Source organism: Scyliorhinus canicula, chromosome 10 (assembly GCF_902713615.1).
Source record: "Scyliorhinus canicula chromosome 10, sScyCan1.1, whole genome shotgun sequence".
NCBI lineage: Eukaryota > Metazoa > Chordata > Chondrichthyes > Carcharhiniformes > Scyliorhinidae > Scyliorhinus > Scyliorhinus canicula.
Window position 1 is genome coordinate 176,679,121 of NC_052155.1, and position 26,158 is coordinate 176,705,278.

The following is a 26,158-nucleotide window of genomic DNA, read 5'->3' on the forward strand; positions in this document are numbered from 1 at the left end:
TTGGGAAATTCCGCCCCTATACAAGTTCAAATAGACAACAAACCGGACAATCGCTAAAACCCAATAAATAGAAAGAAAAGCTGGTAATGGTTTCTTTTCTTACAGATACATTCCTGATTAAAAGCATAGGATTTGATTTTCTTGAAAGTGGTTAATCAAGCCTCATACCATAACAATCTGTACTAAACATATATACTAAGGATGTTCACCTCTTGTTTCGAATGTTTGATATTATTGTTCGTCTCAGGTGCTTTTTCCTTCAAATCTATGTTTTCTTTATGGCCAGTGTCCTCACCTGGAGGTATACCATTAGAACGGCTGTTGGATTCCTGGAACAGAATTACATTGTACACCTTAACGCACTTTTTACCTGACCACATTTGTGGATTAATCGCTGTAATCTGGGCACTTCCACTTAAAACAGACTAGGAATCTCATGAATATTGTAAATGAAGGTCAATTGGCACAGTCACAGGGTCCAAGGATATCATCAACTCTGCCTGTTTGCTCCAACCAGCTCTTGCTCCTGCCCACTGAGGGAGAGGTGAGGAGGCACCTATTTAGAGTGAAACTTGCAAGGGAACCTCAGGTGCGTTTAAGGAAAGCTTGAAGCAAACTCGTTTTTACTGCAATTAAAGAAAAATACTGTGGCAATCGGAAACAAAAACAGGAACAAGCAGGAGCTCCCTCTCTGTCGCTCTGAAGTAGAGCCACATTGGGCTTGTAACATTAACTCAGTTTCTCTCTCCACTGATGCTGCCAGACCTGCGGAGATTTTTCAGTATTTCCTGTTTTATTTTGTTTTTAACTGCAGCTGGGGTAGGCGATGGGCCTTAAAGATTTCCAATATTTTGCCTTCTTGCAGGCAAAGATGCTGCATAAACCTTTCCCTCCCACGATTAACGCCTACTCTTTTTCACTCTTCTTCCCTTTTAAAGTTGCTGCTGCAGGCTTATCAAAATCATATTTCATGCACTCTACAAAAAGTGTCAATGAAAAAAGGTTAAGGATAGACATCGCAAGTTTGAAGCAGATTTTCGGACAGAGGGGAAATAGCAAAAATTAAATGGGTCGACAGTAGCTATCAATTGTCAGACTGTTTTACAAAAAGAAGGGCTAGTTCACAGAAACTTTTGGATATTGTTAATGAAGGGTGCCTGTTTCTGTGACTGTTATTTTTTTCTTCCAAAAAAAAAGAAAAAACGAGAAGGTGGGGGAAATTACATGTGTGTTTTTGAGTTTCTTATAATTTTGTTTTCACCTAATTATTTTTTTTCTCCAAGAAAGGGGAGACTTTTAAGTAATGGGTTAAGAGTTTATGTTAAGTATCCAATAATTGACACTGATATGTAAAGAGGCTTCAGGTGGCCTTTGGATCAGGTGATGTGAAGATAGTGTTTTGTCCAGTCTGTTGAAGTGAAATAAAAGTGTTTGAGAAAAGGAGAAGAACCTTTGACTCTTTATACAACAGCAGCTAAAAGTCTCACAGGTAACTGACCCTGTTATGATAGAAATACTGCTTGAGGTAGTTTGCCCTCTGAAGGGTACATCTGGACCTCCCATGCCTTGAACTCCTGCTGTGCAGGTGATTGATCATTCTGGCTGGCAGCTGTGTAGTTACAGCAGTGCCAGAAGACAGTAGTGGCCACTGTTGGGAAAATAACCAGCCCACATGAAGAGAAGGTAAGTTCGGGAATTTGCGGGGAGGGGGGTGCATGGCTGGGTAAGTAGTCAAGTTAAAGAAGCTGAGGGTGGAGGAAGGGCAGAACATTTGGGAACAGAAACTATAATCAAACTGAGTCAGCGTGGCTTGATGAATGGGAAATAATTCCTGACATTTATTAGAATTCTTTGTGGATATATAAAGGGGAACCATTAGATGTAACATACTTGGATTTCCAAAAATGTGTTTGATTAAAGTACCGCATAAAAGGTTACTAAATAAAATAAGAGCCCATAGAGTTGGTGGTAGTATATTAGCATGTATCGGGATTGGCTAACTGATAGAAAACACAGGGTTGAAATTAGCCAGCCTCTTCGCCGTGGATGCAAATCCCGTTATGACCGCTAAATCTTGTGAGAGGGCATAACGGTTGTTGCGCCGTTGAAATATCAGTTTGAGTTCTTACCCTCCTCCCGCTGGTGACATGTCAGGTTAACCCCAGAAAGGGTATGAACCTGATTTTTCACAGTTTTTAATATATTTACATTCACTTACCGGGCTTCACGCCATTGCGCAGGCATTACCAGTGGCGGGGAGAATGGGTGGTACCAGTGATGGGTCAGGGTGTGTCCAGACGCTGATGGAGAGGAGGGGGTTGCGGGGGTCTTGGGTCACCCTTATGATTGCGTGATGTGCGGGGGGTGGGTTGCCCCGATCTTTGCATGGTGGGGGAGTTGGTTGCCCTTCTATGAGTGGGGGTTGGGGGTGTTTCCTTTACCCGCTGGGGGGTCCCGAAGTCTGTTACGTGGCAGAGGGGGTGTCTTTAATTTAACCTTAAGATTGTTGAGACCTTTCAAAATTCCACGCCGATCTCAGACTCCCTGTTTTGCTGGTGTGTTTTGGCCCCGCCCCTCCAGCTGGCTGTGTGATCTTCACCAAATTCTTGCACACAGCATTGTATTGCCAGGCGAGAGAGGCGTCTGAGAAGCCGGCGAATTTCACACAGCTTTTCTCTCCTGATCCAGCACTCTGCAATTTTGGGAAAATTCTTCCCAGAGAATTGGGACAAAGGGGGTATTTTCAGGATGGCAACCTGTAACTAGTGGAGTACCACAGGGATCAGTATCGGGGCTAAAATATATATTAATGACTTGGATGATTTGAGGTGAAAGTTTGCGGATGACACAAAGATAGTTGGGAAGGCAACTGATGAGAATTGCACAGAGTCTACAGAGGTGTAAAGACTGGTTAGGTGAGTAGACAAAAACTTTGCAGATGGAATGAAATGTAGGAAAATGTGAAGTTATTCCCTTTGAAAGGAAGAATAAAGGAGCTAAAGTTCAGCAAGTAAGGGAAGGAAAATGGGATGTTGACCTCTATTTCATAGGGAATGGAATATAAAAACAGGGAAGTCTTGCTAAAATTATTCCAATCACTAGTTAGACCACACCTGGAATACTGTGAACAGTTTTGGTCTCCATATCTAAGGAAAGATAGACTGGCATTGGTGGCAGTCCAGTCTAGGTTCATTCTGGGTATTGAGGGATATTCTCATGAGGAGAGGTTGTGTAGATTGGACCTGTACTCAATGAGGTTTAGAAGAATGAGGCAACGTTATTGAGACATATCGGATTCTCCGGGGGGTTGACAGGGTCGATGCTGAGAGGCTGTTTCCCCTTTTGGGAGAGTCTAGGACCAGAGGGCAGAATCTCAGATTAAGGGGTCGCTCATTTAAGACAGAAATGAGGAGGAATTTCTTCTCTCAGAGGGTAGTGAATCTATGGAATTCTTTATCATAGAGGGCTGTAGAGGCTGCATCGTTAATTACGTTGAGGCTGAGATAAACAGATTTTTAATCAGAAATGGAATCAAGGGTTATGGGATAAGGAGGAAAAGTGGATTTGAGGATTATCGCATCAGGGCCGGGATTCTCCCCTATCCGGCGGGGCGGGGGGTCCCGGCGTAGCGGAGTGCCGCCAACCACTCCGGCGTCGGGCCTCCCGAAAGGTGCGGAATTCCCCGCACCTTTGGGGGCTCCTAGGCCCACGCCGGAGTGGTTGGTATCACGCCGACTGGCGCCAAAACCAGCGCCAACGGCCTTAGACGCCCGCCGGCTGGCGTCGGGCTGGCCGAAAGGCCTTCGCCGGTTCGCGCATGCGCCGGTGCGTCAGCTGCCGCTGACGTCACCACCGGCGCATGCGCGGTAGGGGGGTTCTCTTCCGCCTCCGCCATGGTGGAGGCCGTGGCGGCGGCGGGAGAAAAAGAGTGCCCCCATGGCACTGGCCCGCCCCGCCGATCGGTGGGCCCCGGTCGTGGGCCAGGCCACCGTGGGGACACCTCCCGAGGTCCGATCGCCCCCCCCAGGACCCCGGGGGCCCGCTCGCGCCGCCAATCCCGCCGCCACCAGAGGTGGTTTAAACCACGGCGGTGGGAGAGGCCTGACAGCGGCGGATTTCGGCCTATTGCGGGCCGGAGAATCGCCGCAAGGGGCTCGCCGATCGGAGCGGCGCAATTCCTGCCCCCGCCAATTCCCGGCTGGCGGAGAATTCCGGCCATGGCGGGGGGCGGGATTTTCGCCGGCCCCGGGCGGTTCTCCGACCCTGCAGGAGGTCGGAGAATTTCGTCCCAGAGCAGTCATGATCTCATGAAGGAGAGACCTGATGGGCCGAATGACCTACTTTAGCTGCTATATCTTGTGGTCTTATGGGGAAGCGTAAAGAGGGTTACCATGTTGGGTGAGGTGCCCGCAATGGGCTTGAGGTTCTCCAAAAGAAGATATTTCCACCTACTTCCTTCCTGTCGGACCGAGGCCTCTGCAGTGAAAGCTGCCAAGCAGCTCGCCTTGTCCCCACAAGCTGAAAAAATTGTGATGGAAGCAGAAGGAAGTCCTTAATTGTTCACTTAAGGGCCTCAATAGACAGAAGGGCAGGTGGGTTGCCTGATACCTTCATGTCAAACAACCAAGGAATGGGTATGTGTTCCTCAACTAAACGCTTATTTACCCAACTATGAAACTTAGGCTAATGAATTTGTAAACAGACAAAATTCCAAATGCTGATTATAATTACCCGGCAAATAATGATTCCTTCCATTGACGAAAGGATGACATCTATTTTGGAGAGTATTTGGCTGGTTCTCCTGACGCAGACAGAATTGGCGCAATCTCCTTTTTCTGATGGTTTTTTGGTCGATAAATCAGAGTGCACCAACTTCATGTCCTAGGTCAAAATGTAGTAATTAAAGCAAACTTTAGTTGTACTTCAAAGCAAAAGTAAAAAAAATATATATATATATACTGGCAGGAATGAAATCAAATTATAGGCTGAGATTTTTCGCCATTCCCCGCTGACGGGATCTTCCGTTCCCGCTGATGGCAACTCCCATCAGGCGGAAAAGTTTGCGAACAATGGGAAACCCTATTGACAGCGGCGGGACTGGAAGGTCCTGCTGCTGCCCAATGGTGGGTCACCTCTGTAAAACACACCGCTGGCGGGGTGGGGGGGAGATTTTTCAAAATTCTCAAGATGTGACGGAACTGCACGGCAAAGCTGCATGTATTGACTGAGAAACTAACGCTTGGCTATGTCAATGAAACTAATTGTTGGTGCAATTGTGCGACTTGCAAGGACAATTAAGAGTCAATCGTGCAGTGCAGGACTGGAGTCAGATACCTGACTGACAGGGTAAATGTTGCGCGTCTCCGTGCTGAAGATCATTAATAAACCGGTCTTCTTTTTCCCCCACCCTGGTGCTCGCCCACAATTTACCAAATCTCATGAATTCAACTTTGCGGCATACCATGGGGTGATTTGAATTCCTGGTTTACAAGCTGGTAGCCTGCTGCACAGCACCTAAACTACTGTGTATCCTTTTAAAACATTAGGCCATAATTATAACATTTTGACAAGATTGGGTGAACACAATCATTATGCACAGTTATTACCTAACCGTAACAATACCATTGTACGGTAATTTGCTTTGGAACCACTAGAAAGCTCAAACATTAAATGAAAATGCTTTTTAAATATCTTTTGCCATTTAACAAGTGAACTGGGACTTTTTGAGCCTTTCAGCATTGGAAAATAACACCTAGTTCCACTGTAAATAACACATGGTGCAGGTGGGAAATTCGTAAAGAGAAGTTGTTTTTGGACAAGGAACAGCATTTTGCTGATCCTATCCATCAGCCTCCATATTTCTTCTTTACTGCTTGTTATATTCTCAGCCACACTTTTTCACCACTGTTCTTGATTTCTCCAAATGCAGATCTCCCAGATTCCTACCTTGGTGAATTTCTAACTCGTCCAAAATTCAACTAGAACTACCTTATCCCACATTAAGTCCTGCTCATCCATTCATGCACCAGGTTCTTAGCCTCCCCAAATACATTGGATTTAAAGTCATCATCCTCATCGTCAGATCCCTCTCCTCAGCTCTGCCCCGCTGTAATTTCAAAAGATCTTTCAGGCTTAATGTCCTCACCAAAACCTTTTGTCCTCCGCATCCGGCCTTCTGTGTATGTCCCTCGACCTCCCTAATTGCTTCTTTAGCTGGTTGATGCTACTCCCTCGCCAAACCCTCCATTCACTCGTCTGGACCTCCAAAAAAGTCTTGTGTGAAACCCAATGCTTCCCACCAACATTTTGGTCGCCTCTCCTAACTCCCTGGCCCTTAATATGTTTGGTGTCTTCAGATGTCCCCTATGCAAAGCACCATGAGACATGTTTTTACACTGAAGTTACAACATCAATGAAATGTGTTGCCATTGGCTTCTTCTAACATGTAGAAAGACAAACATTATTTTTGAATGAAGTACACACAGACAGAGTACCACAAATAGCCATTGCCTAAAACTCCCAGTTAAAAAGAACAAATATATTTAACGTCTCACCAGAATAATGTTAGCCAGCATTTTCATGTTTTGTCTGATTTCTTTTTCTTTCAGTTTGGAAGTATCTTTCAATGTATTCATTTCAGTTTTCAACGTCTGCACCACAATATTGGTTTGCCTTTCCTAACCAAAAACACAACGTAATAAAGGAGGGAGGAGGAGGAAGAAATGTAAAAGTTGTTTACATTTTCCACACGACTTTGTTTTTCCTTCTCGTATTTACTACGCTTTTTGATTCTCTCTGCAAACAACGCATATGTGTAAAACCTTTACTTTTTTGAATCTTCAGGAAGTTAAAAAAAGTTAACTTAGGAGTGAGTCCCTGTTAACATCCAGAGGCAACATGGAGCCAGACTCATTCGCTGCGGTTTGAAAATGTAACGCATCTTAAGTTCAACTGGGTTTTGAGCCATTAAATGTCTCTGTGTCGCATCTTTTGATTGTAAAGCTCAGTTTCAACATATCCCCACTCTTGGAAGCTCTGTTAAAAGATCTTGCTGAATACCTTTCATTAATCCTTACAGGCTGTTTTTTATTAAGGTACAAACCACAGCCAACGATCTACTAACTACTTAACTTAACAAATTGCTATAAAACACCACATAAATGCCATGACTGCTGTCTTTAGGGGCAGTCTATTTCATAAGGTAATTTTTCCCATAGAAATCCAGTGCGAAAAGTTCTAACTTGAGCCTTCTAGTTTTCTTTTGAAGACTTCGGTTCAACCTCATATGATAAATGGCACAGAAACAGGCCATTCGGCCCAACCAGTCAATGCTGGTGTCTGTGCTCCATTCCAGCCTCCTCCCATCTTTGCTGATCTACCCATGGAACAAAGAAGCAAAATTGACAGTCGCTCCATGTCAGGAGCGAAAATGAAAGTTGCCTAAAGCAACAAAAGGGCCTTTACAAGGAAGATGGTGGAAGGATATTGCCCCTGGCTGGTGTGATTTTCCAGAGCCAGCCAAAGGTCCATTGACTTTGGTGACACCGGTAAACCCCACTTGCGGGTGGGACCGAAGGATCCCGCTGGAGAACCAGGGTCAGTCCCAGAAGAAGCGGTCAGTGGCATTTAGGAATGAGATAAGGAGAAAAGCAACTGGTTGTGAGTCTTTGGAATCCTCCAATCCAGAGAGTTGTCCATGCTCAGCCTTTGAGTATATTCAGGACCGAGATCAATAGATTTTTACATACTAACAGAATCAATACTAACAGATATGAATCTGGAGATAGTGCAGGGAAGTGGAGCCGAGTTAGATCAGTCAAGATCTTACTAAATGGCAGAGCCAGCTCGAAGGCGCCTATGATCTACTCCTCCTATTTCGTATGTTCAAGTATCAAAGTTACGTGCTGATATCTAATTGTTTCATTATGGCTCCCACAATTTCTCAGAGAGGTTGGTTTTCCCGCAGGCTTTGCCCCTGCTCAAACTGTGCACAGCGAACCCTGCCGTGGTCTTTCAGAGCCAATTCCAATTCAATGCGCCCAGTAAGAAATTCCCAATTAGAACGGCGCCTCCCACTATGACAACTCGGCAATGGAGAGGAGCACAATAGCTGCCACAATAAAGGCTTTGAAAGGACTGCAGTTTGCATTTTGATGGGATATGGTCATGTACTGGTAAGCTACCACAGGTGGGGGTCAAACACTGTTTCTTCCTGTGCAAAGGGTGTAGGTAGTAAAGCAGATTAGGAGACAGCAAAAGGATTCTGTGGTGGGGGGTAGCACACGAACCATCTGTTGTGTAGACAGTGATGCGACAGTACCTTCACTGGCATTCCGATCAGCTTGCCCAAAGAGCAGTGGAAGATGGGCGTCAGAGAAATCCCTGCCTACAGTTCCCACAGTAACTGTGAATAGACAGAGAAGGAGGCAGCCCGCCATCAGGGAGCAGCAGAGGCATTGTAGCCGACTCTCATGTATGCACTTCACAAAGTTGTGACCAGCAGAATGCTGCACATCTACTGCTGCCTTACTGAAAGAACATAGAACATAGAACAGTACAGCACAGAACAGGCCCTTCGGCCCCCAATGTTGTGCCGAGCCGAGAACTCTGATACTTACTCACACTAAAGGAAACACAGGCATTTGGAATCCTGAAGACATTTCAAAGTGCTTCACAGACAATAACATTGCTTTTCGAACTGCTGCCTCTGTTTTGTAGACAAGCACAGCAGCCAAAGTGTGCACCGCAAACTCTGATAAATGGCAGTGCCATAAATCATAGAATCATAGAATTTACAGCGCAGAAGGAGGCCATTCAGCCCATCGAGTCTGCACCGGCCCTTTGAAAGAGCACCCTACCCAAACCCACACGTCCACCCTATCCCCATAACCCAGTAACCCCACCCAACACTAAGGGCAATTTTGGACACTAAGGGCAATTTATCATGGCCAATCCACCTAACCCGCACATCTTTGGACTGTGGGTGGAAACCGGAGAACCCGGAGGAAACCCACGCAGACACGGGGAGAACGTGCAGACTCCGCACAGACAGTGACCCAAGTCGGGAATCGAACCTGGGACCCTGGAGCTGTGAAGCAATTGTGCTAACCACCATGCTACCCAATGACTAATTGGGACTTATTTTGCAGTGCTGATCAAGGGATAAATTTTGGCCACGACATCAGCACTGCCACGCTCATCTTGGCAGGCAGATAGTGCCTTTAGTTAACATCTTACTGCCACACCCACAATGGTGCGGCACCCCCTGCCATACTGAACTGAAGGCGAGAATAAGCACTCAGATCCTTAGGCGGCGTTTGAAGTTGTGATTTTTGGACTCATCAACTCGTAGGGTTAAACTCCTAGGTTAGGAGTGCTACCTTACACTTGCTCTTCCACAAAGTTTGCCTATGTTTAAGTTGACAGATATTGGTGCTGCAGCTCACAGTTGTATGAAAGCCCTGGCATGCCAACAACTTGCAAAGTGCATCACACATTACATTTCTGTAACACAGCCTTGCTGCACAATAAGAACAAACATGCGCATATTAATAACCTTTCGTGACCCTGGGGCATGCCGAGGTGCGGACTTTTGAATGTTAGGCAGACACATCAGGAACCAATTTGCACACATCAAGATCCTATGCACAGCATAAATCACCTTTTTGGTGATTTTGGGTGAGGAAAAAATGTTGCCTTTAACACAAGAAAAACTCCCGTGTTCTTTGAATAGTGCAATCGGATCCTGTGTTTATGTGTGCCTGAGAGACAAAATGGGGTGTGGGTTTAATGTCTTGTCCAAAAGGCAACCCCTTTACTTGTGCAATGCCCCCTCCTCGGTGCCACACTGCACTGGAGGGTCGACCAAGATAATGTGCTGTGGTTTCTGACATGGCAGCCTGGAAGAACAACGCCCCACCACCCTTGAACACACCTGCACACGTCCTCCAATTCTCACCCTCTCCATAATGTTTGCAAGCAGCAACTCGGCTGTGGCGGCTGAACAGTACACTGGTGAGGAGCAGCACGTTGTGTAGCGGCTAGCCAGCTGAGGGCTAGGAAACACATGGCCCAATGGTCACATGCTGCTGCCTTTTATCACTCACCCCCCACAGCCCTTTGGAAATGTAGCCGTGCCATGACATTGGACCACCATCAGATCACTGGAGCACCACAAGTTAGCGAATCTCCCTCTCTCTGGCACTAATTTGGTTTGTCCAGCTCTTTCAAGCTACTTTCTGATATTTCTAATGTTGCCTTGAAGCTCATCCCCGAGTACCAATTCCAGTTTCGACCTTCTATGGGTGGCCATGTTACAAGGGCAGTTTATTCCAGGAGTGCAAAACGATCAAGCTTTGCAGAAATGCCTTGGTACACAGTATATGTCCTGTAAACAAAACTGGAAAAAGCACTCTTACAGCTACCCCAGAGTGCGGTGGATGCTGGGGCAGTGAGTAAATTTAATGAGGGGTTAGACAGATTTTTAATTGGGAATGGGTTCAAGGATTATGGAGAAAGGGCAGGCCGGTGGAGTTGAGGCCAGGATGAGATCAGTCATGATTGAATGGCGGAGCAGACCCGATGGGCCAAATGGCCTAATTCTTCCCCTACATCTTATGAACTTATAAAAGATTTTCAGCCAACAACTGCTCAGAATGTGACTACCTTTCGCGTGCACCTTATTTTGTCTGTATGCTGCTCTGCCAAGGACTCTGTAGCCACTTTAACTTAAGGCAATTAAATTGGCAGCAAATGTGTATCCTGTCCTGCCACCTGACGGTCTGCTCCTGCCTATCTGCTGATCCCAGCCAGCTTCAAAGCAAGCAACTGAGCCAATGTAAAAAGACGCGGCCTGGTGTCCAAATCGCTCAGGCCTCATAGTGCCGAGGTCGGGACAATTTGGCCACCCACCCTCCACCCAATTTCCACCGCAATTTGAAACCAGGGTTTCACATTTGCATGCTGGCGTGCCAATTATTTGCCACTCGATTGTAAACAAGTATGCCCACATTATTTGTAAAAAAAAAAAATCGCCTGCCTGAATTTGTCACACTGAAGTGACAGCATTCCATTGGTGGAAGCACTGCTGGATTACCACCGGCAGGAAGGTGTAATTACAGCATCGGCAACTTTGCACAGTTGCCAGAAATAACGACGTAGGAATTTATTGTGAAAATAACACAAGTGATTAGGACAAAAAATATTACTTTAAAATGGTGGCTGGAAGTTCACACTCAGCAGTGACCGGCAATAAATAATTCATGCACATAAAAACATCTTCCTTATCCTTAATCATTTCTCAGGCGAGTCTGCTCTCAGCATGAAGTCATTTAGTGAGAACGTACTTTCTCCTGCTGCTCGGCAGCCAGTATGTCAAACTCCTTTTTCCACCTCTTGGCGTCCAGCTCAGCTAATCTCTTTTTCTTGGTCTCCTCCTCTGCGACCTGTTGTAGCCGGTGGTTCTCGCTCCTCACTGCGGAAATTTCTTGCTTCAGGTTCAGTGTGTTGCAGTGCTCCTTCTCAGTCCGCACACGAAGCACTTCAATCTCATCAACTAGCTTGCTGTAGTTTTTGTTAATCTGCTCCCTCTCCGCAATCCTTGCCTCCTCGTGCCTCTTGTACTCCTCCTGGCAAGGAGAAAGGAAATCAATTTTTCTCTGTGCGTTTCTTAAATAGAATTTTAAAAAGGGCTTACTTGCTGAGAAATATTTTGAGAATCTAAACCCAGTTCGCCTTGAAGGGTTGCAAACAACAAATACAGGTGTCCGACAAAGCCCACAACTTCATTGACAGCAAAAAAAGATAGTAAACGTTGTTTAATTATATTCTCTAATTCTTTAGGCTAAGGTTACTTTGATTTTGCAGTAATATTGAACCTTTTAGTTAAATTTATTGAGACTGTCACTTCACACTGAGGGACCAAACTGTGCTTCCTGCAAGCCATGGAAACACTGCTATACGTTAGTGTAGAGAGATATATCGTTCAGTTTGACTGGCTTCCACTCTAATCTGTTCGGAATTAACCACAGGTTCCATTGTTTCCATTCATTGAATAGGAAATAAATTCATGGAATAGCTAAACGTTCCACGGATAAGCATTGTTTCCTTTGAGGTAGTTAAATTGAAATAAACAAGCTCGTGACATGAGGTGCAAGATGAGACATATTCTACATTTGCCATTTTTGTTTTGGAGGTTGTGGGGAGGAAGGGGAGATGCCAAGAGAGTACATTCAAATTCTTTTCTCGGGAGTGGCGATGGATTGGGTGGGGGAAACACATTATGCACAGTCCGTGGAATGAATGAGCATGGTTGCGAGTGAATTACCTTTCTCATTCCAAAAACAGTGGGCGAGATTCTCCGCAAATGCGGAGAATCGTAAAGGCTACCATGGGACAGGCCGTGACCCACAGCAGCCTTCACGGCCACTTCCGGGGCCGATTCACCCCCCCCCCCCCGGGCGGGGCTAGGAGCGCGGCCCCGTGCGTCACGGCCTTGACGACGGTCGTCACGGCCGCACGTCAAGCGTCACGGCGGCTGACGTGGCCGATGACGTCAGCCGTGCATGCGCAGGTTGGACAACGCCAACCCGCGAATGCGCAGTTGGCGTCTTTCTCCTCAGCCGCCCGGCAAAACATGGCGGCTTGATCTTGCCGGACGGCAGAGGGGAAAGAGTGCGTCTGCTTTGGACGCTGGCCCGACGATCGGTGGGCACCGATCGCGGGCCTGTCCCCTCCCGAGCACAGTCGTGATGCTCCCGTGCCAATCGGGCCTCTAGATGCCCCAAACGGGCATCTGGCGCCCGTTTCACGACGGCAGCGAGCGGGTGTGTTTGCTGCCGTGTTGAAATGGGCGTGAAGGCCCGGCCGCTCGGCCTCGGAGAATCGCCGCTCGCCGTAAAAAACGGCGAGCGGCGATTCGTGCCGTGGGTCGGGCGTGGGGGGGGGAGAATAGCGGGAGGGCGTGAAAAATGTCGGGAGGCCCTCCCGCTATTCTCCCACCCGGCATGGGGGGCGGAGAATCGCGCCCAGTACTTTTTATAGCACCTCTAATATAGTAAAACAGCCCAAGACGATGCGCAAACAAACCTTGAGACACTGAGACATGTAAAGAGATACCAGGAGGGGGAAGCAAAGGCTTAATCAAAGAGGTTGCTTTTAAGGAGAGTCTTCCAGGAGGTGGGAAGAGGGTTAGGGAGGGACTTGGACGTGCTGAAGGTACGGCCAACAGTGGTAGAATGATGAAAATCAGGGTTGCGCATGAGGTCAGAATTGAAGGCTAACAGAGATCTCGAGAAGTGCAGGGTATGACCAAGTTACAGAGATAGGGACAGGTAAGTCCATGGAGGAATTTGAAAATAAGGATGAGAAATATAGGGCACGGTTTACTGGCCACGTCCCGCCAGAATTGGGATGGGATGGGACATGGTAGGGAGAGGCCTCTTCCGGGGTCCCCGACAGTCGTTAAGCAATCTGGTTCCCGTCCACAATGGACAGGGCCCAGACTTGCAGAGTTAAGCAAGTTTAAAAGCTCACTTAACTCTGCTGATGGCCGGCTGAACCAGCACCCGGGATCTACCAGTCTTGCCAAGGAGACCCCAGCCAGGCCCCGTTTACTACTTGTCCCTGAAACGGAGGCCCCAGGGTGGTTGTTATCTGGGCAGGGTGACACCCTGGCGCTGCTGATGACACCCAGGCACCTTGGCACTGCCAGCCTGGCAATGACACCTGGGCACCCCGACAGTGCCACCTGGGTGTCAGTGTTGGCACTGCCAAGGTGCCCAGATGGCACTCCCATTGTGCTACGCTGGCACATTTCCTATCCCAGTGATGGGGCCCGGGGCTGTGTGGGTGGGCACGAGGACCCCCTTATAGGTGAGTTGGGGGGTTGGGGGGAACGCTTGTCAGCGTTCCTCAGTGCAGGAAATGACGTTAAGTGCGGCCACGGGAGGCATTCCCCACCGGAGCCTGAAAACACAAGAGTGCCATTAGATAGCGGGGTCGTTCCCGGCGTGTAAACCTCTCAGAACAAACTCTGGTTTTTTTTGGTTAGATCGCGACCATCAAGTCAATGTAGGTTAGGGAGCACAGGGTGATGGGTAAAATGGATTTGCTGCGATTTAGGGTAAGGACAGCAGTGTTGTGGATGAGCTTAAATTTACTGAGGGTGCGAGGTAGGAGCACAGAAATACGTAGTCAAATCTGGAGGTAACGTAGGCATGGATGAGAGTTTCTGTAGCAGGCGGGTTGAGACCAGGAGGAAGGTGATGTTTTCTCAGGTGAAAGGCGCTGAGCCTGGAAGTTGGTGATCTTGGAGATGGTGAGAATATGGGGTTGGGAGTGAAGCAAGAGTCAAACAGCATGTCATGGTTGCGAACAATTTAGTTCAGTTTCAGACAGTGGCTAGGGTTCTATGTTCGCTTTCATATATTTGAAATAATGCTACTTTACAGCTTTGTAAGAGCAATTTGTACATTGGCTGCAGCTGACATGATTGTGATGCACGCTGGAAAAATAACACATCCGCACTCCACATCTGCACTCCTGCACGTCAGGAGTTCTCCGAACCACTCCGACAGCTGGCTCAGAACAGGATTGATTTGGAAGGTCTGGTAGCCGATTTCTTGGCTGTCTCCTTGGCTGTGGGGGCAAAGCCAAAAAATAGGAGGCTCGGATAAGGGTACAAGGTAGATCTGCAACTCTGAGACCACAGACTGAACTCAGCTCGCTAATATTTCAAGGTTGTTCCTGGCACACGAGGCAAGATGTGACAGGAGATCACTGAATTCACAATAGTGATGTTGGCTGCTGTTAATCATGACCCTTAAAGACATACCAGTATGTTGGGCCTCGCAATGGCTCCCACAAGAAATGACGGACCTGGTGTTATGGTCCTATGCTACACATCTGGCTTTACCTTAGATACCTGGTTGGGTTTAGTGGCAGTTACCTTCCATAACTTCTGTGTCCCTTGCATTCCAGAGTTGCAGCACATGTGTGTTGCTATATTCCTGGTGATGTAATATGTCCCTCCTTGGCGTAGAAACTGGAAAGCACATCTTTCACGCAAGCTCACGTAGTGCTTCCGCCACCCCCCCCCCCCCCCCCCCCTCCCTCCCCCCCCATGGAATTGCTGCTCCCATTCATGTCCGGCATGTACAGCGATGGGAGTGGCTGACCTGGTGGCATAGTTTCACATTCATCATAGAATCCCTACAGTGCAGAAGGAGGCTGTTCGGCCCATCGACCACACTACCTTGGCCGAATCCCCTGCCCTATCCCTGTAACTCCATCCAACCGCTGGACACGAAGGGACAATTTAGCATGGCCAATCCACCTCACCTTCACATCTTTGGACTGTGGGAGGAGCCCAGAGCAGCGGGAGGAAACCCACGCAGACACGGCGGGAAGTAAAAATTCCACACAGACAGTCACCCGAGGTCAGAATCAAACCCGAGTCCCTGGGGCAGCGGTGCTAACCAGTGTGCTGTCGCGCTGCCCATTCCTGGAACAAAATCGCTCAAGTTGTGCTTGTGTTATCTAATACTGACAGTTCTGAAACAATGGGATAGTGCAGAAGAACAGCCAATGCTAGAAATGCATATAAGTTATTACTTGATACAGTGAGAGTGAGATGATCACTCGGATAAATGCAGTTGCCAAAGTGACCAGGACAATGAGGCCATGTGCAATAGGGCCTGCCCAAATGAACGTCCCAGTCCATATCCAGAACTTTCCAGCCGTTCTCACCGGCAGGATTTCTGACCCTGCTAACAGTGAGCCTCCGCCGTGGGTTTCCCGGCGCTGGGGAGTGCATAGAACGGGACACCTCATTGGCCAGCGGCAGGATCTTCTGATCCCACAGCCAGCCAATGACGGGCCTGCTCTGCAGCCGCAAAACACACGGCGCGGGGGCACAGAAAAACCCACTCCCTTGAAGCTGCCCAAAGGTAGAACATGTATCAAATTATGTCATTCTAGTTATTTTAGGGGACACCAGTACTTTGTAATAGCAATATATTAGCAGTCAACCAACTGAATAGTTATTACCCTACAATTTTCAACTTGCAGCATCAACATCATTAAGGCAGCATGATTGAGCTTAGGGCACTGACTAACTCACACACCTTTATGCATACATACTCAATCACCACTACTATCCAATGATAAGCAGACATGAAGCACAATTCTGGTGGATAATCATAGTTTTGCCTGTTCTAAGCTAAGGACGTTCTATAATGTTATGATTCTATATGACCCCTCTTTCAAGAAATAAAATTTAAAATAAACTAATAATTTTTTCTTACTTTTAAGGACTGGACTTGCTGCTCCAATTTATTTTTTTCTGTTGAGATTTCGGTTAAATTCACAAGGGCCGCCTCTATCCTTTTCTCCAACTTGGCTATGACAATGAGCATCTGCTCATTTTCCGCTGCTGTACTGTTTAGATTTGCTTGCAGATCAACACACTGATCTGCCAAACTTTTGTTCTCACACACCACACATTGGTGATGTTCCTGTATCTGACTGTAATCAGCATTCAGTTTCCCAATTTGCAAGTGAAGGCTCCTGTTGGCCGCCTCTAGTTCCATAAGCTGCCACTGGATTTTTTGCAATCTAACCTTAACGGTCTGCGCAGTATCTTCAATTGCGTCTTTTGCCAGCAAAATCTTCTGGTTGTACTGATGCATTTCTTCTGCAGCACCTTCCAAGTCTTTCAAGCTTATGATCATCCGATCTTTTTGTGGCGGGCTTTTGCCCACCAGTTCTACTTCGGAATGGTCGCATTTGAGACTCGAGACCGGGGTCCGAAGAGCCTCATTGTGCTGTTCTGAGTGCTTTTCCAGATCGGGCACCCTCTCCTCCAGGCACATGCTCCCTTCTTGCGGCTTTACAGTCTGAACATAATTGTTTAGGCAATTCACATTGCACCTTGAGTGACACGTTTCAGAGGGTCCACTGGCAGTTTCACACTTTGCATTTTCAATAGGTGCCGTTAACAAACTGCTTTGTTGCTCCGTCGCTAAATTATGATCATCTTCGCAAACACTAGCCAGAGATGATTCCTCCCCAGGAAAAACGAGAAGGCTCTCACTGTCAACTTCACTAATCTCATCCTCCTGGAATGTTCTTACCTTTTTCGAAAGGAAAAGGGAAACTGTGTTAGGGCCGTTAAGAGAATTTTTATTCCGTCTTTCATTTTAAAAGCAGTTATTTTTCTTTTATAAGGCATCATGAGATCTGCTTCCTCTACTGTTTTTGATGGCACTTTCTCCCTTTTATGCTGATCTGGTCAGCGACTTAACACCCACGGCAATACTTTTCCCTGTTATAACTTTATCAAGGTTCATCATGACTGTGAGTGCTTCTATCCAAAATATTATCCCTTTCTGCTCTAAAAAATGAAGGTGGGATTTTCTGGTCCCTCTCACTGGCGGGACTTTCCGGACTTCCTGAAGCTGGCCCACCCAAGGTGGGTTCCCCGACGGCAAGGCCAGCGTGTAACGCAAATCACCAGTGACTTTGGTGGGGCCGGAAGATCCCACTGGCACCCGTTCCTCTGCATAACTCCCATCTCTGATAGAATGTGGATTAATTTCCTCCGTACCTCCACCTAGGCTGTCAGATCTAAATAGGGCACAATAGTCTAACTCTGGGCCAATCGGCTTACGATTGGAAAATACATGGCCAGTTGGGCTGAATGGCTTGTTTCTGAGATGCAAATCCTACCGATCGGTAACTCTCTACAATGTAGTCGGGATTTTATTTATACTGTGGCCAGGATTTTCTGGCCCCGCTTTAACAAGCTTCCCATTCAAATCTTCACTGACTTTGGTGGGAACAGAGGAACCCAGCGGTGGGCAGGACTGGAACATCCCGCTCTAAATTTAATTCTGCAAACGAAACACACATTTAGCGTAACAGTTTCATCCCACATTGGGAAAATGAGCGATGGACTGAATATTTTTTTGTTTCATTGTTGCCACAAGTGCTTTGATGAAAGTAAGGAAAAAACAACATATGAATGAACCTCTTACTTCATTTTTAGGCATTTGACACCATATCTGAAGCAGCTTGGTTCGAAGTCCCTCTGTCAATAATTGATTTGCCTGCATTAAAGCCTTAACGTGATCGAGCTGCTTTGCCACAGAATCATGCTGCTGCTGTATCTGTGAATTTTCGGTGATCGTTGTACTGAGCTCCTGTGGTCCGTTCTTCAGCTCATCCTGTTTGGGTTTATTTGCCTTCTGAAACATGAATCATATTTTTTAAATGGTCAGTACTGCTGTCATGTTACAGAGGGCTGCTTAATTGAGGACTGGCAGTGACAAGGGGCAAGACTTTCAGCTCTGTAGCGTCAAGGTTTTGGGCCAATTGATTGCTGTTTAGAGTTCCAAAATGGTACCTATGGTGCGTGCACATACACACTTGTGATGCAAAAAGAGCGCTGGATACCATGCTGGTATAGGCACTACGTCATGATGTAAATTACCGCGCCATGCTGATTTGATATCTGCTTTGGTTCAAGGTTCAACCGATATACCCCCCCCCCCCCCCCCCCCCCCCCCTTTAGCTTGCGGAATAAGCTTTAAGCTGCAGGGAGAGCTCACCCACCGTCAACCACTAGGCCCAACACCCCACTCCAGCAGCCTAATTTAAAGGCCTCATCAACTACTTCCAGGTTACAGACTGGTTGTTGTTTGAATTTGGCTGGTTGTTGCTTTAATTTTACACATTTTGCACGTTATTCTGTGACTGCTTCAAGTTTAAAAGTGGAAGGGCGTGGTGTGGCAGGTAGTGGAAGGGCCTGCTCTTGCTCCCCATTCGTATGTTCGGAGGTATATTTTGTTATAATAGGATTCATTGCTCTCCCAGAGACACAACTTCTGCACTTATCAGAGCTTCACATACTCCGATTAGGCTCAGCCACAAGTTGCTGCAACATATCTGGTCAGTCCTTGCAGTATCCCCAAATTGAGGAAATGAAATTGAGAATAATCAAGGAAGCATATATGATGATCACAAAGCTGTATATAACTCTGATGATTGAGGTGGCTGGATCAATGGGATGTCGGTGCCAAGGAATACAAAGGTACAATTTAATGTTGCAGCTCCCATCATCAACAAGCACCACCTGGTTGGTTATTTGCAGGAGTCGTGTAGATTTGGCAATCTCAGTACTGGCATTCTAATAATATGGAATGTACAAATATAATTTTTCTACTGAGTCAAATCAAAGTAATATTGTCAACCGACCTCCTCTCCAGCAGCATCACCTGCCTGCTTGTCGGAGTTGAAAACATCATCCTTCATGATGGATTCTTCACTATCACTGTCTAAGAACAAAAACAGAAATAGACAGGCATGTTACATACTACACTTCCATAGACCTGTGAAAGGCACAGTGTTTCTTTCGGAAGTCTAGCCAACTTTAAATCCCACCATCATTCATTCTTCACTACATAAGACAAGTATCTTACTTGAAAAAATGACCTTACTTCTAGTCAGATTTAATGACTAACAATTAAAATTGCGCTGGCTGGTGGGTGCCATTTTTTGGCGGTCAATTTGTGAAACACAATTTTGTTTGTGACTGAAAAACAAGGGGCAGAAATGTGCTGGTGTTTTTCTAGATAACTAAGAGTGACCCATGATCAGTATTTATTTTGAAACAATGGAACTTATCTGATACCTTCAAAGAATGCGTGCGGGCCATATGGGCAACAACCTGTCCTCAGTAAATTAACAAGTCCAAAATTTCTTCCCTTCCATTCTTGCCCATCCTAATCTTACCTTTGATAATATCCCTTCCACATATTTTAAGACAGTTCCATACTGTTTATAAGTGTCAGTCAACTGTGCACTGCCATTTGGAAAGCCTAATTAATTAAGCCTTATATGAAGGTACTGATGGATGGTCACAAGAGCATGGCAATGTGTAACAGACTAGAAGCAGAGTTTCCAACCAACAACCTACACTCACTACCATAGAAGGTGCATGCAAGATTGGTGAAAAAAAGGTGGCAACTCTTTTTGCTGGTTTCCGGCCCAATTAATGCAGCGCGCAATATTCCAAAAGGTGCAATTTCTGGTCTAAAAACAGAAAGAGTCATACGGACTCGAAACGTTAACTCTGTTTCTCTCTCCACAGATGCTGCCAGACCTGCTGAGCTTTTCCAGCATTTTCTACTTTTAATTTCAAATTTCCAGCATCCGCAGGATTTTGCTTCTGTACAATTTCTAGAGCTGTGCACTCCGCTTGATGCTGAAAATGAAAGCCCCAAATATGCAGAGCTCTTTAAGGTGCTGTTGCTATTTTTGTCCATTATTTTTGTTCGTTTTCAGTAACTTTGCAGGCGCATTTTTTGGAATGATTTTTCTTTTTAGGGTATTCTATTGTTTTTTTTCGAGCCACCAAATTAGGTGGGCAATGTGATGGAGGCAGGAAGAACATTGGAATCCTGCCAGAAATAGTTCACTTTAACAGAAGCATATGCAAGACTTTAAAACAGGTCTTATGAAAAGAGGCTCAAACAACACAAACATGCACACAGCTTGGGAAATTCTCAAAAAAAACTATTCATTCCTTTCACAGATGAGCCCCCCAGTACCATTTGAGCGCATCTATCTCAACCCTGAAATCTAGATAACTAACAGCGATCCATGCCGAGTGTTTATTCGGGGATCTATCCTATACCTTAGAGTCCTTCACTGTACAGTGGGAGAGCCATGAGACGGGATTCTCCGAGCCCACGCCGGGTCTGAGAATGGGCGGTGACGCGGGAAATTCCCGGCACGCTGCTCCGACGCTGGGAAGCGATTCTCCGGTGACTGGAGAATCGGCGCCAATCGCGCCTGCGTGGTCAACGCGGCGCCGGCGGCCCCACCGGCGATTCTCCCTGGGCGACCGGCCGAATTCCTACCGAGTCCCTCCAGCGTGGTTCCAACCTGGTATCACCCGGCAGGAGCTCAGACCCGCAGTTGCGGTGGCTGTCCTCGTGGGGGGACCGGGGGGGGATCAGACTCCGGGTGGGGGGGCTCCACGGCATCTAGGCTCGCGTTCGGGGGCTATCCATGGGCGGGCACCCGCGATCTGGAGGGGGCCTACCTCCTTCCACGCAGGCCCGCTGTAGGGCTCCATCATGTTGGTCCAGCGCGGAGACGGCCGTTGCGCACATGCGTGGACCCGTGCCGGCAGTGCAGGGCCGCCTTCTGCCGCCGGAGCACCGGAGCAGCGTGCAGCACTCCGCGCCGTGCTGGCTCCCTGCGGGCCGCTGAATCATGGGCCAGGAGGCCCGTTGACGCCAGCATGCACCACTCCGGTGTTTACGTCGGCATCAATATATGTCACATCATATCAGATCTCATTCTCAGGTTAAAAATAAAGTGAATTTATTGATCAACTAACAAGTCAATAACCTGAAGGATAAAATGCAATCATGGACTTATGGAAAAGTAAAAAAGAGTCGCAATTTATTGTAAGCCCATTCTTTTAAAGATAACTAGCTCCACCACTTTACCTTTTCCTGTGAAGATTCTAAATGGTTTTAGTATAAGACCATAAGACATAAGAGCAGAATTAGGCCACTGGGGCCATTGAGTCTGCTCCGCCATTCAATCATGGCTGATTTTAGTATAGTATAGTACATTAATGCATCTTAGTAAACAAATAGACCCTCTTCATTCATGACTTTTCCACCAGTTAGAGTCACAGAGCTTTACTGGGAAAAAGAGGCCCTTTGACCCGTTGTATCTACGGTGGCCATCGAGTACCTATCTATTCTAATCCCATTTTCCTGGTCCATAGCTTTGTATGCTTTGGCATTTCCAGGGATCACCTAAATGCTTCTTAAATGTTGTGGGGGTTTCCGCCTCTCCCACCCTTTCAGCCAGTGAGTCCCAAAGTTGCAATGGCTATCGTTTTTTGACCAGCATTTGGTGCCAGGTTTTAGAGGAAGAGGGCGACTTCTGCCCTCTGCCTCAATCCCACTGTAACCTCGTCCCATTTCCTGGAGTAGAGGATAATTGAGTACAGAAGGAAATTGCTGTGGCACATCACTACTGTCTAAGTGTGGCCTTCATTCTCCAATCAATTGCTTTTGAAAACGGGCCACTTGGACATTCAAACATCTCCTTTCACTGTCCAACATTCCATTTGACGTTTTATTTACGTGCTGTACCTGCATATAGCTTTCTGCACTTCATGAACAAAGACACCCAGATCCTTCTGTTCAGACGCATTTTGAATCTGCTTTCCATTTAAATAATAATTCGCTTTTCTATTTTTTTTGACCAAGATGGACAACCTCACACTTATCTACATTAAACTTCATCTGCCAAATTTTGGGCCAATCTCCAAACCTATCTATATCCTTCTGTAAAATCTTTATCTTCCTTCACTGCCTGCTTTCCTACCTATTTTAGTATCATCCGCAAATTTTGCTTTGTTACACTCCCTGCGTGCAGATCATTTATATAGATTGTGGCAACCCACTAGTTACAGTTCACCATCCAGAGAAAAAGCCATTTATCCCGGCCCACTGCTTTCAGTCAGTCAGCCAACCCTCAATCCAATCTAATACTCTAACCCCAAACCCCTGCGATCTCAGCTTCTGGATCAGTCTTTTATGTGGCCCCTTGTCAAACGCCGTCTGGAAGTCTAGATATACCACATCCACAGGTTCCCCATTATCCACCTTGCTGGCTACGTCCTCAAAGAACTCAAGCAAGTTTGTTAAGCATGACTTAGCCTTCATAAAACCATGCTGACAATGGTGGATTGAGCTTTGTCTTTCCAAATGTTCAGTCATCTCCTCCTTAATGATTGATTCCAGCAACGTCCCAACCACAGAGGTCAAGTTAACCGGTCAATAGTTTCCTACTTTTTTGCCTCTCTCCCTTTTTGAATAGTGACGGTGTTTCCAATCCACTCTTTCAGTGTCTTGCATCATTTTTCTGGATGTGGGTGTTGCTGGCAAGGCCAGCGTTTGTTGCCCACCCCTATTTACCCTTGGACTGAGTGCCCTGCTTGAGCATTTCAGAGAGACGTGAATCAACCACATTGATGTGGGTCCGGGCAAGGGAAGTCGATCTCCTTCCCTAAAGGACATTAGTGAACCAGACTCGATAATCATTGTCGTGGCCACATTTATTGAGACTAGTTTTCAATTCCAGATTCATCAACCAAATTTAAATTCTACCATCTGTTCGGTGGGATTTGAACTCGTGTGCCCCGAGCATTAGACTTGACCTCTGGATTACTACTCCAGTGACATTACCACTAGGCTACCATCACTCCATAATCAGAAGATTCCACTGGTTCAGTCAACTTACCACAGGAAAATGTCCCAGAAAAAGATGATAAATCCAGATTTTGTGAAAATTCTTCCAAAGCATCCAAGCAAAGAAGACTGCTACCACAATCTGCTTTTCTTATTTCCTCTGGGTAGTCGTTACTGTTCATTTCATCCTGGTTTGAAACAAACAGAAACAGAGAGGTGGTACATGCACCAGATTTGCAAATAGTATCTTGAATACAAGGGCACCAATTCATGCACTAAAATCCTCTACACTTATCCTCATGGTGTACAAGATTATGAGGGGCATGGATAGAGGGGCTGGGCAGGCACTCTTTCCCAGGGTGGAGGGGGTCAGTCACCAGGGGGCATAGGTTTAAGGTCCGTAAGGGCAAAGTTTAGAAGAGAAGTGGGAGGCAGGTTTTTTTCCCACAGGGGATGGTGAGTGCCTGGAACACGTTGCCAGGGGAGGTTGTGGAAGCAGATACACTAACGGTGTTCAAAAGACATCTTGACAAACACATGGATAGGATGGGTATACAGGGTTACGGCACAAGGAAGTGCTGAGGGTTTTGCAAAGGTTGGTATCATGACCGGTACAGGCTTGGAGGGCCTGTTCCAGTGTTGTATTGTTCTTTGTATATGTATATAACTTTGCATAAATTACCATGGTATATTTGGAAAATTACTGATTTTCAGTTTGTTATAGTTAAGTGCAAGCTACTGTGCATTGTTGTAAAGTAAATGGGTATAATGAGAAACGTGTGAATGATAGCGAAGAAGCAAAGTGTGAAGTAGAAAGGGATCTTTTGTTTGAAACCTCATACCATTATTCCAGCGCATCAGACAAAGCTATAACTTTTGATTCACCCAATGGACGAACAAGATCACCGTAAGAGACACATCAGCATGGGCTTCAGATAATACTCCAACCAGAACACAGAAAAAAATGGCCTCCATCTTGGTTTCCATTAAGGGCCCAATCAGATCATAGAAAAAAAAAGACAGATAGCCAGCTCATGAGTTTGAATGATATTTCGCATTTCCCAACAGATAAACTTCATTATAAGCTCCTTAAAAATAGACCTGGGATGAAAATTAAAAGAAGATATTATTTCAAAGGTGTAATCTGAAAGAAGTGGGGCTGGAGTTTCAATTGCTGGTGGGGGAAAGACCTCATGCAGACGTGACTTAATAATGATGGTCCTGGATGTTGTCTCCGAATCCCAACGCCTCGGGGGGGGGCAGTCTGCAATTTTCAAAGCGAGGGTGGGGCAGAGTGAGCACTGAACCTGCTCACCTCCAGGTAAGAGCCTAAGGTTCCTTTAGGGTCCTGCCACTAGGCCAGGCAGGCTGGGGCTCATTTTCAGTGAGGATTTAAGCCAGGGGTGGGCAAACTACGGCCCGCGGGCCGCATGCGGCCCGCCAAAGGTATTTCTGCGGCCCGCCAAGTCATTAAAAAAAAAAAAAAAAAAAAATTTTTTTTAAAAATTTTTTTTTTTTTAAATTTTTTTTAAGGTTAATGGAGGCGGGCTGTTGGGTTACTTACTGGTATAGGGTGGATACATTGACTTGAGTAGGGTGATCATTGCTCGGCACAACGTCGAGGGCCGAAGGGCCTGTTCTGTGCTGTACTGTTCTATGTTCTATATGAGGCGCCCAGAATCATAACCGGGTGAAGTAATTATTTTACTTAATATACTATGCGGCCCTTTGTGAATTGTGAATTTTTGAATGTGGCCCTTGCACGGAAAAGTTTGCCCACCCCTGATTTAAGCAATGCTGCCGCTGCCTTGCTGAAGAGAGCAGACAGCTCCTCAGAGGGCTGTCATCTCAGGTTCGCTGCGGGGAAAGATGAAGTTTTTTTTTAAATTGCTGTTTAAAGTGGTTGAAACCTCAGATATCCTGCAGTGGATCGTGCAATTTATGCTGCTGCCCCCCCCCCCCCCAAGGAGCTGACTGCTCTCTTCAGCAAGACAGCGGCAGGCCCCATCACAGCTGTGTTTGACTTGGCTGCTGGTGCGAGACAGGCAGCTTCTGCTCGTCTCTAATTGGACACCTCCTGCTTAATTAGGGTATTTAATGTTGAGGCATGGCCGTCGGGAACCAAAATTCATTCAAGCGTCAGGTTCCCAACCCACCCTGAAAATGTGGTCAGTGGTTTGAATGGCCCGAATATTTGTCCCCAGGTTGGGGGTTTACCAAGTTGAGAGATTTCCCACCTTGGTGTTTTAAAACTTTTAAAACTTTCAGTCAGAAAGAGAAGTTGGGGCAGTCGATCCTGGTAAGAATGCACGGCTGCCAGAGTTGGAGACGGGCTGGGCACAAGGTTTGTTTCAATGCTACAGCATTGTGTTTAAATAAACAAAAAATAATCAAGCAAAAAATATTTCTCCAACCTTCACCCACTCCCTATGCCCATTAATGTCAACCTATGCCTATCCCACTTATGCTAACTCACCTAGTACCCTTGGGAAGTTCCTTGGCAGATTTGATACAACCTGGACAGGGTTGATACTTCCTGATTAGCTTTGACAGGTTTGACAGCTGTACAGCTGGACAACTTTTTGACAGCTTGACAGCTCCAATACGTTTGTGCAAAGGGTGCCCTTGATGCTCCCAAAAGGTTCCTTACATCATAGAATCCCTACAGTGCAGGAAGAGGTCATTCAGCCCGTTGAGTCTGCACTGATCTACTCAGCCCTATATCTGTAACCTAACCTACGCACGAAGGGCAATTTAACATGGCCAATCCATCTAACCTGCAAATCTTTGGACTGTGGGAGGAAACCGGAGCACCCGGAGGAAGCTCACGCAGACACAGTGAGAAAGTGCAAACTCCACACAGATTGTCACCCAAGGCT

At 46.5% G+C, this 26,158-nt stretch overlaps 1 protein-coding gene across 5 annotated transcripts in view; it reads right to left on the reverse strand.

Annotated features, from left to right (window-relative positions):
* LOC119972796 (cancer-associated gene 1 protein homolog) overlaps positions 1-26,158 on the reverse strand; it is a 95,912-nt gene that overhangs the window by 58,329 nt on the left and 11,425 nt on the right. For 4 of the 5 annotated variants that reach the window (XM_038810205.1, XM_038810208.1, XM_038810210.1 and 1 more), the window contains 8 exons: positions 23,332-23,467; positions 19,255-19,334; positions 18,036-18,245; positions 16,305-17,132; positions 11,346-11,627; positions 6,555-6,677; positions 4,732-4,881; positions 210-329 (listed from right to left, as the gene is read on the reverse strand). In XM_038810205.1, the coding sequence (XP_038666133.1) occupies positions 210-329; positions 4,732-4,881; positions 6,555-6,677; positions 11,346-11,627; positions 16,305-17,132; positions 18,036-18,245; positions 19,255-19,334; positions 23,332-23,467 (1,929 nt within the window). The remainder of the gene's footprint in view (positions 1-209; positions 330-4,731; positions 4,882-6,554; positions 6,678-11,345; positions 11,628-16,304; positions 17,133-18,035; positions 18,246-19,254; positions 19,335-23,331; positions 23,468-26,158) is intronic. The other variant, XM_038810207.1, reaches the window with a different exon arrangement.